This window comes from Hyperoodon ampullatus, assembly GCF_949752795.1.
Source record: "Hyperoodon ampullatus genome assembly, chromosome: 6".
NCBI classification, from domain to species: Eukaryota; Metazoa; Chordata; class Mammalia; order Artiodactyla; family Ziphiidae; genus Hyperoodon; species Hyperoodon ampullatus.
Genome location: NC_136919.1, coordinates 8,076,523 through 8,093,534, shown reverse-complemented (window position 1 = coordinate 8,093,534; position 17,012 = coordinate 8,076,523). Strand labels below are relative to the sequence as shown.

At 47.5% G+C, this 17,012-nt stretch overlaps 1 protein-coding gene across 1 annotated transcript; it reads right to left on the bottom strand.

The window, feature by feature from the left end:
* Positions 1-866: 866 nt before the first annotated feature.
* Positions 867-15,938, bottom strand: ST6GALNAC6 (ST6 N-acetylgalactosaminide alpha-2,6-sialyltransferase 6; the record flags this gene model as incomplete). Its single annotated transcript, XM_079706016.1, is given in 8 exon segments — positions 867-1,136; positions 1,832-1,939; positions 9,680-10,086; positions 12,108-12,287; positions 14,274-14,364; positions 15,860-15,871; positions 15,873-15,893; positions 15,895-15,938. Coding segments are annotated over 8 exon segments (1,053 nt in total). The 3' UTR covers positions 867-946.
* Between the last annotated feature and the right edge of the window lie 1,074 nt (positions 15,939-17,012).

Here is a 17,012-nt window from a genome sequence, read left to right as displayed (position 1 = left end):
TCAGCTGGGCTGGGATCCCCCCTCTCTCAGCCCCAAGGGCTCCTCCAACAGGTGGAAAACCTCACTGCTGGATGGCAGAAAAGGGGGCCTGGCTCTTTAAGAGCCACGCTAATGGCAGCTGGGCGGAAGGGCTAAGAGAACAGCTGAAGGCTTGTCCCTTCTTTTCAGAGTCCCCCAAAGCCTGGGAGAGTTTGCACAAAAATATCCTCAAGTTTCCAGGAGGAGGTGGGGAAGGGAACCCCAGACCCTCAGAGAGTGGAGCCCCCCGGCAAGGGGTGGTGGCTGGAGGGGTCCAATCTTGACGGAGGACAGACCCAAGGTGGTCGTTGGGGGAGGTGGGAGGGTTCTCAGACTCTAGAACTTGACACAGGCAGAAGGATGCCCAGACAGGGGGCAAGGGATCTGTCCAAGGCCACTCAGGGCAGAGCCAAGACCCGGACACCAGCCTCCCATGCCTGGAACCCCCCGAACCCCACAGATGCCCTGCCTGGGCTCCAGACAGCTTCCACCGCCACACAACCTCTTTCTGGCTCTGGGGAGTGAGGGGGCGACATGAGTTCCCAGCTCCTTGGGACAGGACCCCACTGTCCCAACCAATAGGAAGTGATTTAGAGTCCATCCTGGGACTCTGAACCAAGGCCTCATGGGAAAGGACATGACATTAGCCTCGGATTACTCAGAAATACCCTGATTGACTATGCTCAGACCCTGACTGGACAAGAAATACCCTTGACACCCGATTAACCACATAGAAGCCCAAATCCCTGATTGGCCAAGAGATACCCCCAGGCCCTGAATGGCTGGAGATTATATCCTCTTCAAGGCCGGAATGGCCAGAAGACACTCTGACCAGCCTTGATTAGCCAGACGATGGCCCTTGGTCGAGCGGCTGGGCAGACACCCGCTTCTCCTGTGTCCCTGGTGAGAGTCCCACAGGCAGGGTGGCCTAGGTCCAGGAGGGGTGGGAGAAGGTGATTCCGTACAGCTGGGCCCAGGACGAGAAGACTCTCTTTTCCGTGATGAAGCGGTGGTGGTTGCCCTTGCGGCTGTGCTCATTCTGGATGTAGGTGACACACTCGTCCGGCCCCTTGGGCTCATAGTAGTGGTAGGGCATGCGCTGCAGGCGGGGCCGCTGGCTGGGGCAGAGCAGATGGGGCCATAAGGGCAAGGTGGGCACCAGCAGGACCCTGCCCTTTCCAGCCCCTGATCTGCTATAGGGCCTCAGTGGGGGAAATCCCTGCCCCTCCCTGGGCCTCAGTTTCCCCATCTGTGAAATGGGTGTAGGATGGACTAGGTGTGTGACTCTCAAACTTTCTTTTTTCTTTCTTTTTTTTTTTTTAATGCAGTGGAAACTTTTCCTTTTCCCAAGAGGGTGGCAATAGGGGGTAGTGGTAAGGACTGCGGGCTCTGGAGCCTGGCCCCCACCCCTTACTGTTCGTGGGAACTGAGGCCACTCACAAAACGCCCTGCTCAGTTTTTCTATCTATGAAATGGGGAGAATAGTGCACTTATCCCTTACAGTCACTATAAGGAGTAAATGAGATAATAAAAAGCCATGCTTGGTACATGGTCAGCACTTAGCAAAAAACAGCTGTCACCTGCTGGGCTTTTCATATAGTAAAAATGAAAATAGTTATTATTAATATACAAACTCTGGACTCTGGCTAAGCTTGGGATTGAGGATCCTGGGGTAGCTCTAAAGAGCCTAGATCTCGGCAGAGCAGTTTGAATACTATAAAATAGAGGCCCTTGAAGGCACCCCAGCCAAGGTTTCTGGAACCCCAGCTCCACCCTGTGGCCAATGGCTGGGCATCGCCCTGGGGGTGCTCACCTGCAGTAGTCGGGGGGGACCATGCCATAGACGTGCACATGGTCACACAACTCCACCGCAATCACCATGGTGAACCAGCCTGTGCTCAACCACGAGTGGGACTTTTCCCTGGGGGCAGAGAGGGGTCACGATGAGGGGGCATGCAGGCAGGGAGGAAGGGTCAACCCACACAGAGTTTTCCAGAACTCTTCCCACCCACTCATGGGGGCTTCCCCCCATTTCAGTCACCCCCTGTCCAGCCCTGCTGTGGCAGCACGGGCAAGCTGGCAGAGGGCAAGCTGTCTGGACAGAGATGAGGGGTGTGGGGACTGCTCCTTTGAGGGGAGGAATAGGAACACAGCATGCTGGGAACTAACTCCTGGGGAGACTGGTCACACCTGGGCAGGCTGGGAGTAACCATGATCACAGAGCATGGTAGGTAGAAGCAGTTATGTACATGCTAGGAGAAAACTCCTAAGGGGAGACTAATCAGAGAAGGTGATGCCGGAAGTGACCACAAGTTCAGAGCAAGGCATGGAAAAAGTAACCAAGAACCTCAGGCTGTGTGCCCACTACAGCAGTCACTAGCCACATGAGGGCACACGTGAACACTTGACATGTCGTTAAGATGTGCTGTCAGTGTAAAATACACACTTGATTCCTTAGATAGTATGAAAAAAAGAATGTAGACTATGTTACTGATCATTTTTGATACTGATTACATGTTGAACTGAAAATATTTTGGATATATTTGATTGAGCGTGGTTCTTTGAAAAGTTTAAAAGAAAATAAACCTCTCACAAGACTGACAAAGAAGGGAGAAAAGACACAAATTACCAATATCAAGAATAAAAAAAGAGGATATCATCATAGACCCTGAAGACATTAAAAGAATAATAAGAAAACCGCAAAAAACGACGTACATGAATTTGACAATTTAGATGAAATGGGCCAATTCCTTGAAAACCACAAACTACCAAAACTCACTCAAGATGAAATAGATAACCTGAATATCCTATAACTCTTAAAGAAATTGAATTCATAGTTTAAATTCTTCTGAAAAAGAACTCTCCAGGCCAACAGTTTCACTGGTAAATTCTACCAAACATTTAAAGAAGAAATAAAACCAATTCTATACAATCTCTTCCAGAAAATAGAAGAGAAAATATTTCCCAATTCACTTTCTGAGGCCAACATTACCATGTTACCAAAACCAGGCAAAGACAGTACAAAATAAACTACAGACCAGTATCTCTCACAAACATAGATACAAAAATCTCAACAAAATATTGCAAATCATGTCTAGCAATATATAAAAATAAGACACCCACAACCAAGTTGAGTTTATTCCAGAAATGCAAAGCTGATTCAACATACAAAAATCAATCAATATAATCCATCAGATTAATAATCTTAAAAACCATGTGAGACAATTCTCCAGCCTGTGGAAGGAAAACCACATTCACAGAAAGATAGACAAAATGAAAAGGCAGAGGACTTTGTACCAGATGAAGGAACAAGATAAAATCCCCAAAAAAACTAAATGAAGTGGAGATAGGCAACCTTCCAGCAAAAGAATTCAGAATAATGGTAGTGAAGATGATCCACTACCTCGGAAAAAGAATGGAGGCAAAGAGTGGAAAGATGCAAGAAACATTTAACAAAGACCTAGAAGAATTAAAGAACAAACACCCAGAAGAATTAAAGAACAAACAAACAGAGATGAACAATACAATAACTGAAATGAAAAATACACTAGAAGGAATCAATAGCAGAATAACTGAGGCAGAAGAACAGATAAGTGACCTGGAAGACAGAATGGTGGAATTCAATGCCATGGAACAGAATAAAGAAAAAAGAATGAAAAGAAACGAAGACAGCCTAAGAGACCTCTGGGACAACACTAAGCGCAACAACATTCCCATTATAGGGGTCCCAGAAGGAGAAGAGAGAGAGAAAGGACCCAAGAAAATATTTGAAGAGATTATAGTCAAAAACTTCCCTAACATGGGAAAGGAAATAGCCACCCAAGTCCAGGAAGCGCAGAGAGTCCCAAACAGGATACCCAAGGAGAAACACGCTGAGACACATAGTAATCAAATTGACAAAAATTAAAGACAAAGAATAATTATTGAAAGCAACAAGGGAAAAATGACAACATACAAGGTAACTCCCATAAGGTTAACAGCTGATTTCTCATCAGACACTATACAAGCCAGAAATGGGTGGCACGATATATTTAAAGTGATGAAAGGGAAGAACCTACAACCAAGATTACTCTACCCAGCAAGGATCTCATTCAGATTTGATGGAGGAATCAAAAGCTTTACAGACAAGCAAAAGCTAAGAGAATTCAGCACCACCAAACCAGCTGTACAACAAATGCTAAAGGAACTTCTCTAAGTGGGAAACACAGGAGAAGAAAAGGACCTACAAAAACAAACCCATAACAATTAAGAAAATGGTCATAGGAATATACATATCGATAATTACCTTAGACGTGAATGGATTAAATGCTCCAACCAAAAGACACAGGCTCGCTGAATGGATACAAAAACAAGACCCATATATATGTGTCTACAAGAGACCCACTTCAGACCTAGGGACACATACAGACTGAAAGTGAGGGGATGGAAAAAGATATTCCATGCAAATGGAAATCAAAAGAAAGCTGGAGTAGCAATACTAATATCAGATAAAATAGACTTTAAAATAAAGAATGTTACAAGAGACAAGGAAGGACACTACATAATGATCAAGGGATCAATCCAAGAAGAAGATATAATAATTATAAATATATATGCACCCAACATAGGAGCACCTCAATACATAAGGCAACTGCTAACAGCTATAAAGGAGGAAATCGACAATAACACAATAATAGTGGGGGACTTTAACACCTCACTTACACCAACGGACAGATCATCCAAAATGAAAATAAATAAGGAAACAGAAGCTTTAAATGACACAATAGACCACATAGATTTAACTGATATTTATAGGACATTCCATCCAAAAACAACAGATTACACTTTCTTCTCAAGTGTCCATGGAAGATTCTCCAGGATAAATCACATCTTGGGTCACAAATCAAGCCTCAGTAAATTTAAGAAAATTGAAATCATATCAAGCATCTTTTCTAACCACAACGTTATGAGATTAGAAATCAATTACAGGGAAAAAAACGTAAAAAACACAAACACATGGAGGCTAAACAATACGTTATTAAATAACCAAGAGATCACTGAAGAAATCAAAGAGGAAATCAAAAAATACCTAGAGACAAATTACAATGAAAACATGATGATCCAAAATCTATGGGATGCAGCAAAAGAAGTTCTAAGAGGGAAATTTATAGCTATACAAGCCTACCTCAAGAAACAAGAAAAACCTCAAATAAACAATCTAAACTTACACCTAAAGGAACTAGAGAAAGAAGAACAAACAAAACCCAAAGTTAGCAGAAGGAGAGAAATAATAAAGATCAGAGCAGAAATAAATGAAATAGAAACAAGGAAAACAGTAGCATAGATCAATAAAACTAAAAGCTGGTTCTTTGAGAAGATAAACAAAATTGATAAACCTTTAGCCAGACTCATCAAGAAAAAAAGGCAGAGGACTCAAATCAATAAAATTAGAAATGAAAAAGGAGAAGTTACAACAGACACTGCAGAAATCCAAAGCATCCTAAGAAACTACTACAAGCAACTCTATGCCAATAAAATGGACAACCTGGAAGAAATGGACAAATTCTTAGAAAGGTATAACCTTCCAAGACTGAACCAGGAAGAAATAGAAAATACGAACAGACCAATTACAAGTAATGAAATTGAAACTGTGATTAAAAACCTTCCAATAAACAAAAGTCCAGGACCAGATGGCTTCACAGGTGAATTCTATCAAACATTTACTGAAGAGCTAATAACACCCATCCTTCTCAAGTCTTCCAAAATATTGCAGAGGAAGGAACACTCCAAAACTCATTCTATGAGGCCACCATCACCCTGATACCCAAACCAGACAAAGATGCTACAAAAAAAGAAAATTACAGACCAATATCACTGACGAATATATGTGCAAAAATCCTTAACAAAATACTAGCAAACAGAATCCAACGACACATTTAAAGGATTATACACCATGATCAAGTGGGATTTATCCCAGGGATGCAAGGGTTCTTCAATATATGCAAATCAATCAATGTGATACACCATATTAACAAATTGAAGAATACAAACCATATGATCATCTCAATAGATGCAGAAAAAGTTTTGACAAAAATCCAACACCAATTTATGATAAAAACTCTCCAGAAGGTGGGCATAGAGGGAATCTACCTCAACATAATAAAGGCCATATATGACAAACCCACAGCAAACATCATCCTCAATGGTGAAAAAACTGAAAGCATTTCCTCTAAGATCAGGAACAAGACAAGGATGTCCACTCTCACCACTATTATTCTACATAGTTTTGGAAGTCCTAGCCACGGCAATCAGAGAAGAAAAAGAAATAAAAGGAATACAAATTGGAAAAGAAGTAAAACTGTCACTGTTTGCAGATGACATGACACTATACATAGAGAATTCTAAAGATGCCACCAGAAAACTACTAGAGCTAATCAATGAATTTGGTAAAGTTGCAGGATACAAAATTAATGCACAGAAATCTCTTGCATTCCTATACACTAACAATGAAAGATCAGAAAGAGAAATTAAGGAAACAATCCCATTCACCATTGCAACAAAAAGAATAAAATACTAGGAATAAACCTACCTAAGGAGGTAAAAGACCTGTTCTCAGAAAACTATAAGACTCTGATGAAAGAAATCAGAGATCACACAAACAGATGGAGAGATATACCATGTTCTTGGATTGGAAGAATCAATATTGTGAAAATGACTATACTACCCAAAGCAATCTACAGATTCAATGCAATCCCTATCAAATTACCAGCAGCATTTTTTACTGAACTAGACAAAAAAATCTTAAAATTTGTATGGAGACACAAAAGACCCCAAATAGCCAAAGCAGTCTTGAGGGAAAAAAACGGAGCTAGAGGAATCAGACTCCCTGACTTCAGACTATACTACAAAGCTACAGTAATCCAGACAATATGGTACTGGCACAAAAAGAAATATAGATAAATGGGACAGGAAGAAAGCTCAGAGATAAACCCACGCACATATGGTCACCTTATCTTTTTTTTTTTTTTTTGCTCTACGTGGGCCTCTCACTGTTGTGGCCTCTCCCGTTGTGGAGCACAGGCTCCGGACGCGCAGGCTCAGCAGCCATGGCTCACGGGCCCAGCCACTCCGCGGCATGTGGGATCTTCCCAGACCGGGGCACGAACCCATGTCCCCTGGCATCGGCAGGCAGACTCTCAACCACTGTGCCACCAGGGAAGCCTGGTCACCTTATCTTTGATAAAGGAGGCAAGGATATACAATGGAGAAAAGACAGCCTCTTCAAAGTGGTGCTGGGAAAACTGGACAGCTACATGTAAAAGAATGAAATTAGAACACTCCCTAACACCATACACAAAAATAAACTCAAAATGGATTAGAGACCTAAATGTAAGACCAGACACTATAAAACTCTTAGAGGAAAACATAAGAAGAACACTGACATAAGTCACAGCAAGATCTTTTTTGATCCACCTCCTAGAGTAATGGAAATAAAAACAAAAATAAACAAATGGGACCTAATGAAACGTAAAAGCTTTTGCAAAGCAAAGGAAACTACAATCAACACGAAAAGACAACCCTCAGAATGGGAGAAAATATTTGCAAACGAATCAATGGACAAAGGATTAATCTCCAAAATATATAAACAGCTCATGCAGCTCAATATTAAAAAACAAACAACCCCATCAAAAAATGGGCAGAAGACCTAAATAGACATTTCTCCAAAGAAGACATACAGATAGCCAAGAAGCACATGAAAAGCTGTTCAACATCACTAATTATTAGAGAAATGTAAATCAAAACTACAATGAGGTATCACCTCACACCAGTTAGAATGGGTATCATCAGAAAATCTACAAACAACAAATGCTGGAGAGGGTGTGGAGAAAAGGGAACCCTCTTGCACTGTTGGTGGGAATGTAAATTGATACAGCCACTATGGGGAACGGTATGGAGGTTCCTTAAAAGACTAAAAATAGAATTACCATATGACCCAGCAACACCACTACTGGGCATATACCCAGAGAAAACCATAATTCAAAAAGACACATGCACCCCAATGTTCATAGCAGCACTATTTACGATAGCCAGGTCATGGAAGCAACCTAAATGCCCATCGACAGACAAATGGATAAAGAAGATGTGGTGTATACGTACAATGGAATATTACTCAGCCATATAAAGGAACGAAATTGGGTCATTTGTAGAGACATGCATGGATCTAGAGACTGTCATACAGAGTGAAGTAAGTCAGACAGAGAAAAACAAATATCGTTTATTAACCCATATATGTGGAACCTAGAAAAATGGTACAGATGAACCGGTTTGCAGGGTAGAAATAGAGACACAGATGTAGAGAACAAACGTATGGACACCAAGGGGGGAAAGTGGCGGGGGTGGTGGGATGAATTGGGAGATTGGGATTAACATATATACACTAATATGTATAAAATAGATAACTAATAAGAACCTGCTGTATAAAAAATAAAAATAAAATTCAAAAATTCAAAAAAAAGAAAAACCATGCGATATCAATTGATGCAGAAAAACATTTGATAAATTCAATATCCAGGAATGATTAAAAAAAACTCTTAGCAAACCAGTAAGAGAAGGAAACTTCCTCAACCTGATAACTTCCTCAACCCGTAGCTTCAAAAACCTACAGCCAACATCATATTCAATGATGAAAGACTGAACATTTTCCCCCTAAGCCTGAGACCAAGGCAAGGATGTCTACTCTCACCACTTCCAATACAATTCAATGTTATATTGAAAGTACTAGCCAGTGCAACAAGGCAAGAAAAAGAAATAAGAGGCATGTAGATTGGAAAGGAAAAAATAACTGTCCTTATTTGCATGTCCTTACATCATGATCATTTGCACAGAAAATCCCAAAGAATCTACAAAAATCTCCCAGAACCAATAAGTAAGTTTAGTAGGATTACAGGATATAAGGTCAACACACAAAAATCTATCATATTTTTATATACTAGCAATGAATAATGGGAAACCAAAAAAAAATTTTTTTAATGCTATTTACAATAGCTCCAAAATTTTTAAAATATTTAGATATAAATCAAACAAAATATGTACACAATCTATATGTTGGACATATTGAGTTAAGTAAAAATATATTAAATTTAATTTTACCTGTTTCTTTTTACTTTTTAAATGTGGCTACTATAAAAATTTTAATTACCTGTGTGGCTTCCATGACATTTCTATTGGATAGCACTGGCTTAGCTTTTCTAGGGAGATTAGTCAGAGAAGGGCATACTGAGGGTGATGTAGCCTTAGAATAGAGCATGCTGGGAACAACCATGTGCTTAAAGTAAGATGTGCTGGGTATGGTCAACACTTTCCATGAGGCATGCTATGGAGCAGCTCTCCTAGAAAGATGCTAGGAGTGACTGTGCAACCTTAGAGTAGAGCATGCTGGGAGCCCTAGTCTCTCAGAGCCATTCATGCACCCGGGGGAGACAAGGCCATGCAGAGCATGTTGGAAATGACTCATGCTAAGAGCTGGACATGAAGCCAACTCCCCTAGGAAACCTGACCAGAAGGTGGCAAGAAGTGACCACACCCTCACAGCAGTGCATGCTGGGAGCAACAGGCCCTCTGGATGGAGCGTGCTGAGAGGGAGCACAGGGCTGGCCAGAGGGAGCGGGCAGGAGGTTGGTACCTGTCCTTGCCTGTCTCACTCCGGAAGAGGTCATCAAACTGGCGCATGCGGCCAAGAGAGACGGCGTAAGCCTCCATATTGGGGAACACCAGGCCTGCCCGCTGGATGACGCGCACCAGGCTGCCCTGGGGCTTCTGCATCTTGTTGGGGGGACCCCAGAAGATGAACACGGTTTCAGGGGTCCGGTTGACGAACTCCTGGGGCCTCCGCAGCACACGGAATACGCTGGAATGGGCCACTACGCGGAAGGTGGTCTTGTTGCCCACATCGGCTGAGTAGCCCGTGGTGGGTGCGTCATTCATGCGGATTGTGCACTCGGCCCGCTCGATCTCAGGGCCCAGCTTGGTGCCCAGCAGGTGGCTGGAGCTGGTGACAATCACACACTGGTGGCACCGGGAGGGCAGAGTCTGGGGGGGTAAGGAAAGCCAACACTGTTATGACCACTCAGTGCCAGGCGCTGTGCTCTGTACATCCAGGCCTCCAGGAAGCAGGAATTATGATGTTCATTTTAAAGACAGGGAGACTGAGGCCCATTCATTCAACATTCAACAAATCTTTATAGCAAGCTGGCTAATGGCCAAGTACAAGGGACAGACAATGAACAAAAGAGACCCCACTCCTGGCTTCAAGAAGCTCATGGGTGGGGAGACAGGGTGTACAAGTAAACGATAAAATAATGCCAGGTGGTAAGTGAAACACGCTGGGAAGGAAATAAGATAGGGGCAGGGGATCAGGAGTGGCGGGAGTGAGAGCTGCTCTAGAAAAGTCACCTGGGGAGGCCTCTCTGAGCTGACACCTGAAGATTGAAAAGGAACCATGCAGGGGAAAGTATTCAAGCAGGAGAAACAGCAAGACCAGAGGCTCTGATGTGGGAGGACCATGGTGTGTTGAGAAGCAAAAGAAGGCTGCTCAGTTGGGGCAGAGTTAAGGAACAGAAGAACAGAACAGCCATGCAGGGATGTCCCCAAAGTCATACAGCAGAGGAGTGCAGGGCTAGGATGTGAACCCAGGTCTATATGGCCACAGAGCCCCAGCCTCAGCCTCCCCAGAGAAGACATCCTCCCCAATGCACCCATGACATTTCCACATCACCCATGAACAGGACACCACCTTGTCAGTAGGAAAGGGTGTGGAGGCTGCCCTGAGCCTCTGTTTCCACATTGGTGAAACGAATGGGTTGGAACCACAAGCTATCTGAAGCCTATTTTCTGCCCATGGAATTCCCATGCACCCTTCAAGGCTAAGCTCAGGTGCCACCTCCTCCAGACAGCCTTCCCTGAGCCCTTACTCTAAGATCAAGCAACATGTCCCATGTACCTCAACCGATGGCTTTGCCAGCTTTCCTGAGCTCCTCCTTTCTGGCTTCTCCTATGAGGCTGGAAACAGCTGCAAGCCAGGCTCTGTCTCATTCCCTGCCACATTGCCCACACTCAAGCCATTGCACTTTCTCCTAGGTTCCACCTTTTAAATTTCTCTTTCAAGGGTCCTTAGGGTAGAAAAAGTCTCAACTGGGAGTTGATCTGTCTCTAAACACCTGCTAATGGGCCCTTTTCCAGTGAGAGTATGTTCAGAGCCCCAGGACCAGCACACTGTATGCAAAGACCCTGAGAGATTTATGAGGGTTTTAGTGAGGGAGGAGAGAGAGGTAGGCAGGGCCTGGGGAGACCTCCTCCTAGAAGGTGGAGTCCATGCTTGAGGCCAATAATTTTCTCCCTGACCCCAGGGAAAACATTAGGGCTCAGAGGACTACAGGGTGAACTCCACAAACACAACCTGAGTTTCATGGTTACCCAAGGCCAACAGAAGCCCCAGCATGACTGTTGGCCTCTTGACACAGCCGTAGCTCATCAGGCATTGGGGCAATACCTTGGCTCCTCCCCTCCCTTGCTGTGTGGCCTTGGGCAAGTGACTTCACCTCTCTGAGCCTCAATTTCCTCATCTCTTCAAGGGAGATCACGCTAACCTCACCGGGCTGGTATGAGGATTACTGCTGATCACAGTGCTCAGTGCACAGCAGGCAGTTGACAAGGGGCAGCCATTACTGTTACTGTTGTTGTGTTGTCAAGTACCCTAGTGTCCTACTCCGAAAGCCTATGTAGACTCCCATGCAGAGACAGAGATCAGTGAAAACCAGAGAGACTTTTCCAAAGGGATTCTGACTCAGGAAATGATAGGATATTAGCACTAAGGGTGGGACCTTGGAGAAAACTGAGGCCCAGAGAGAGACAGGGTACTTGTCTGAGGTCACACAGCCAACAAGGGGCTGAAGGCACTGGACTCTTGGGATTCACCCTTTCCTTTAGGAGGGATGGTGGATGTAGAGAGAAGAAGTGGAGGAGAAGAAGGAGGTGGGAGCAGCGATGGTGGGCAACGGGGAGGATTAGTCTCCAGGCAGCTCCCAGGGAGCTTCCCAAAGCAGCTGCCCTACCTTGTTGCCGAGAATGGGGATGTAGCCATCGGTGATGCTCCACTTCTTGAGGTTGACCGGCCGGCGGGTACGGCCCCGCAGGGAGCCATAATGAAAGACTTCATTGGCACTGCTGGAGCTGTAGAGGATGAGGATGGTGATGAGGGCAAAGAGGATCACGAACACTGCTGACCGCTGCTCCTGGAGAGGGGAGAGGCCAGTGAGGGCCCAGCTGCCCGGCAGGCTCCTTGCCACCTACTGTGCCTGCTAACTCCTGCTCTTCATTCCAGACCAGTTCAAGCACTACCGCCCCCAGGAAGGCCTCCTCCAGCCCCCTGAGCACCGCCTATCACAGCACCAATCACACTGCATTCAAAGAGCCGTCCCCCTCAATTAAACCATGAGTTCTGAGGGCTGGGACTGAGTCAGCCTTGATCCCCACTGTATCTCAGCTCCCAGGGCAGGGCCCAGAGCACAGAAGGTTCTCAGGGTTTGCTGGATTAGATTGGAAGTGTGGGTCAGAAGGATCCTTCCAGCTGCAGCTGGAAGGATGCTTGGAGACAGGGGGGACATTCCAAGGAGAGGGTCTAGGTCTTCCCCCAAACAGTAACTCTTTATAAGTGTTTACCATTCATTTAAACCTGAAGGGAAAGGATCTGGTCAGGAATCAGGATGCATGGGTAGTCAGTACACCAACATATGGCAAAGGGCAGGAAAGTGATATCTGAAGTGTCCACTGGTATTTATTTGCCTGGGGTCTGCAAGGCTAGGTGGGACCCGGGAGTCCTGGATCCTTGTGCTGAGCCCCCTGGGCTGGTTATTAATGTATTGCTTCTCAGCTCCAGGTTTACTCTTTTTGCCTGCTCTGTGAAAACGGATCTGGGCCCTTTACAGGTTTTTCCTTGCCAGCGAACTGCATAATAAACTTTGTCCGTAGAGGGCGCCAGAGAGACATGTCAGGAGGAAGGGAGTTTGCTTCCTGGTTCTGGGGGCTTTGGGCCTGGTGCCGGTGCACTTGCTTCTACAGCACGCATGGCTTTCTCCCAGTGGCCAGCAGCTTCCTCCAGCATCCAGCCTCAGGCAGTTTTGAAGCAGAGTGCCTCTGATTCCTGCTGCGACCACAGCTTCTCCAGAGTTGCGCTCATGTGGCACACTCAACCACCAGCAACACCCAAAAAACGTAAGCTTCCCCTCCCTGGAGCAGTTTTACTTGATGCTTGAAGTGTCTCTTGGGAGTTATCTCCTGTGAACAGCCTTCCTTGTAGCCTAGCAGTTGGATTTATGACAACTTCCACAGCACAGCACCACAGTGAGTTCTCTGCCATCCAGTGGGCCATAGCTGTGCCCTCTCTAGCCCAGCAAGGCCTGGGTCTCAACCCTGGGTGTGGTAGCAGCTCCTTTTTTTTTTTTTTTTCTTGGCCGTGCCACACGGCTTTCAGGATCTTAGTTCCCCAACCAGAGATCGAACCTGGGTCCCAGCAGTGGAAGCACCAAGTCCTAACGACTGGAAATTCCCAGTGGCTGCTCCTTACACCTGCTATTCCTGTATTCTGTAGAGTTCTAATCCCCTGTTACTCCCATGCCCAATTAAAATGAGTAATTCTTTATATTAAACTTTCTCTATTCAAATTACTGTGTGGTTTCTCTTTCTGGATTGGACCCAGACACACCCAGATCACCCCACCGCCAACCCCCAGGCTCTGCCAAAGTTGTAGTGCAGCTAGGAAAGGGGTGTGCAGGGTCAGGCACATAGTAGGTGCTCAGGCAAGCATAAATGAATGGGTCATGGGGAACCCTGACACCCTCAGATTGATGCTCACAATATCATGTCATCTTTGACTCTGACCACTGACCCCTCTCCCAACCTCCCATTCACCTTCACTCCCCACCCCCACCCCCTGCACAGCACTCCACAGGCACCTTCTCGGCCAGTCCTTTACCACAGATGGACCAGTCAGGTCTAGGAGGACAGAGGTGGACCTGGGCCCAGAGAGAGGCAGGAGCTTGCCCAGGCCACACAGTTCAGTGGCCACAGCAGGGCTCACACCAGGGTCTCCCAGGCATCAGCAGCTTCTCGGCAGGGAAGAGAGACTTGTAGCACCTGGGTCTGAGGCAGGTCCAAAGGAGCCCATTTCACGGAGGGAAATAAGAAGCTGAGATGGGGACAAGAAACGAAGGGGGACTTACTTTGTTGCTACTCATCTCTCTCCGGCGTCTGCTGAGGGGCAGGGGCCAGCGTCCTGCAGGTGGCCCAGGGGGCAGGGGTGTGGGGTCACACCTGCAAGCCACAGAAAGAGTTAGTGGCCTGGGTGCCCTCCCCCAAGTCCAGCTGGTCCTAGGCTACACCCTCCCCACCCCTGCCAGCCCTCCTACCCACCCATGACTTCAAGGCTCAGGGCTGTACCCATTTTTCAGGTGGAGACACTGAGGCCCAGAAAGGGCAGGAACCGGCCTGATGTCATACAGCCAGGTGGTGGCAGAGCCCTGCCTCTGTCTCTGCCCGTGCACTCTCCCACTCTGCTTGAAGGCAGCTGGTAGGCCTAAAACTGGCTCCCTTGCGGGGGGGGGGCCTGCCCCCCACCCAGCAGGAGCCCCATTCACACCCCTACTCTAAACCCTGTCTTATGTTCCTGAGGCCTGGGAATAACATTCCTTGTAGGTCCCCAAACTCCTCTACACTCATACCCTTCCAGGCCTTGCATAAACTGGCCCCTCTGACTAGGACACCCTCCACAATGTTGTTCATGCCCACTCATCCTCCCAGCCTGAGGTGGGCCAGGAATGTCTCCTGCATGCCACCTCCCCGCTGAGAGCTCTCTGAGGTCGCAGCTGGCACAGGGCCTCACATTCTCTGCTGTGTCTCCAGAGCCCTGGAGATGGGTGCAGGAGGACTGCTGAATGACTTCATTCTTATCTTTTTTTTCCCCTTTGACTTTGTTCATTAATAAGATCTTGGGGGTTAACGGCTCAGACTCATCTGTCCAATGGTTATAATCACAGCCCTACCCTGGGGCGCGGTGGGGTCCGGGACCATACAAGCCCAGCTCTGCTCCTCACTCCCCAACGCCCCCCCAATCCATGCAGGACGCAGCTTCTCTGCAGATCTCAATTTCCCCACCTGTCAAAAGGGAGTAAGTACTTGTGTCCAGCCACCTCCAGCAGATTCGAGGCCAGAAGGCACTAAGGGAAGGAGAGTGCGCAGAGAGAGAAACTGGGGCCCAGGAGCTCCCCAGCTCCGTCCTTCCCTCCAGGGGCCTCCCATCTCCCGCCACTATCTCCGCCCCCTGACCTAGCAGCTGTTTACTCCTACACCGACACCAGGAATAGCCAGAGAACCCCAGGCCAAAGGAGGTGCCCCCACGCCGCTCCTGATTGGTTGGGTCTTAACTCCGCCCACCACCCAACCCCGCCCCCTCTCCTCGGGAGCCCCCTCCTCCCAAGCCCAGCTTCAGATTTCTCCGCAGCCAGCCTTCAAAGCCAGACAGGGAGGCCCCCGGACTCTCATCCGGACTCTCACAGGGTCCAGTCCCTGCGGCACAGATCAGGAAACTGCGGCTCATCAGAAGGGAAGAGCGGCTTGTTCTTAGATTCATAGCCCATTAAGGCAAAAGTCATCCAGATCCCTGGGTAGTCCCCATCTACCCTGACGCCTCTAGCATTCCAGCTGCCTCTCTGAGCTGCGCCTCCCCTCTCACTGCCCTTTCCTTCGGATGCCCCAAGCTCCAGACACACTAGAGCACTCCAGTTCCCAGGCCCACCCCCCACTTTCCCACCTTTGCCTGAGCAGTGCCCTCAGCCAGGACCACTGTCCCCCTGGTCAGGCCCGTCACAATCCTGCTCTGAGAAGACCATGGTCAGTACAGCATCTCATGTTCAAGTGCGAATCCCGGTTCCACCACTTACTGGCTGAGGGGCCTCGGGCAAGCCATGTGACCTCTCTGAGCCTCAGTTTCCTCATCTGTGAAATGGAATAATAAGAGTAGGTAACTCACAATGTTGTTAGAAGGATTCAAGCAGATGTGGCAAGGGAAGCACAGGATTTGAAAGTGCTTGATCAGTCCAGCAGTTGTTAGTTTTGTGGTTATTCATTGTTCAAGGCCTGCCTCTCCACGAGCTTGCCAGAGAAACACTACCCTGCCCTCTGATGCATGGCCCAGCAACTTCCCTCTAACATCAATCAATGCGGAGCCCTTGCTAAGCATCACCTACTCACTGAATCTTCCTGGCAATTCTTCACAGCAGGGGCTCTTATCCCCATTTCACAGATGAGGAGACTGAGGTTCAGAGAGGCAAAGTGCCTTGCAGAACTGTCCAGAGCCTGCTGGGGTGCCTTATTTCCAGGCTTGTTTCCAGGGAGCAGCCCAGGGCTGAGCCTGACTGGATCTCTCTCAAGGATCCCCCAGGGCTGGAATTGACCAGAGGCCACTGAGTGCGTTCCCAGCACCTGGCCCAGCACGGGAGAGCAGGACTGTTGGGAGCGACTTGCTCAGGCTAGGGAGGCAGCAGCCCAGAGCTCTGAGCCAGGATCGTGGACTCAGCCCCAAGGTGGGCCAAGCCGGAGGGCTGAAACCGTGAGCTCAGGCTATGGGGCCACACCCTGCCCTGTGTTTGGGGGCTTTGCTTCTCCCAGCTCGGGGAGTCCTCCTGCAGGCTCGGGACGCCCCCACGAGCCGCGTGGGAGGAGAGCTCCCGGGAGAAGGGGGAGGGGGGCTTCTAATTCCAAATGGGGGCCGCCGAAACCGTGGGTGCACCTAGGAGGGGGACGACTCACCCTCTGTGCCCCGCTTGCGCTGAACCCCCCAACTCCAGCACTCGGGGGGTACGGAGCTCTAGCCTCAGCTGGGAAGAGAAGGGAGGCAGGACGGCGGCAGGGTCCCCGAGCTCTGATGGGGTAGTCAGCGGCAGGAGGCCCCGCGAACCCCGCGA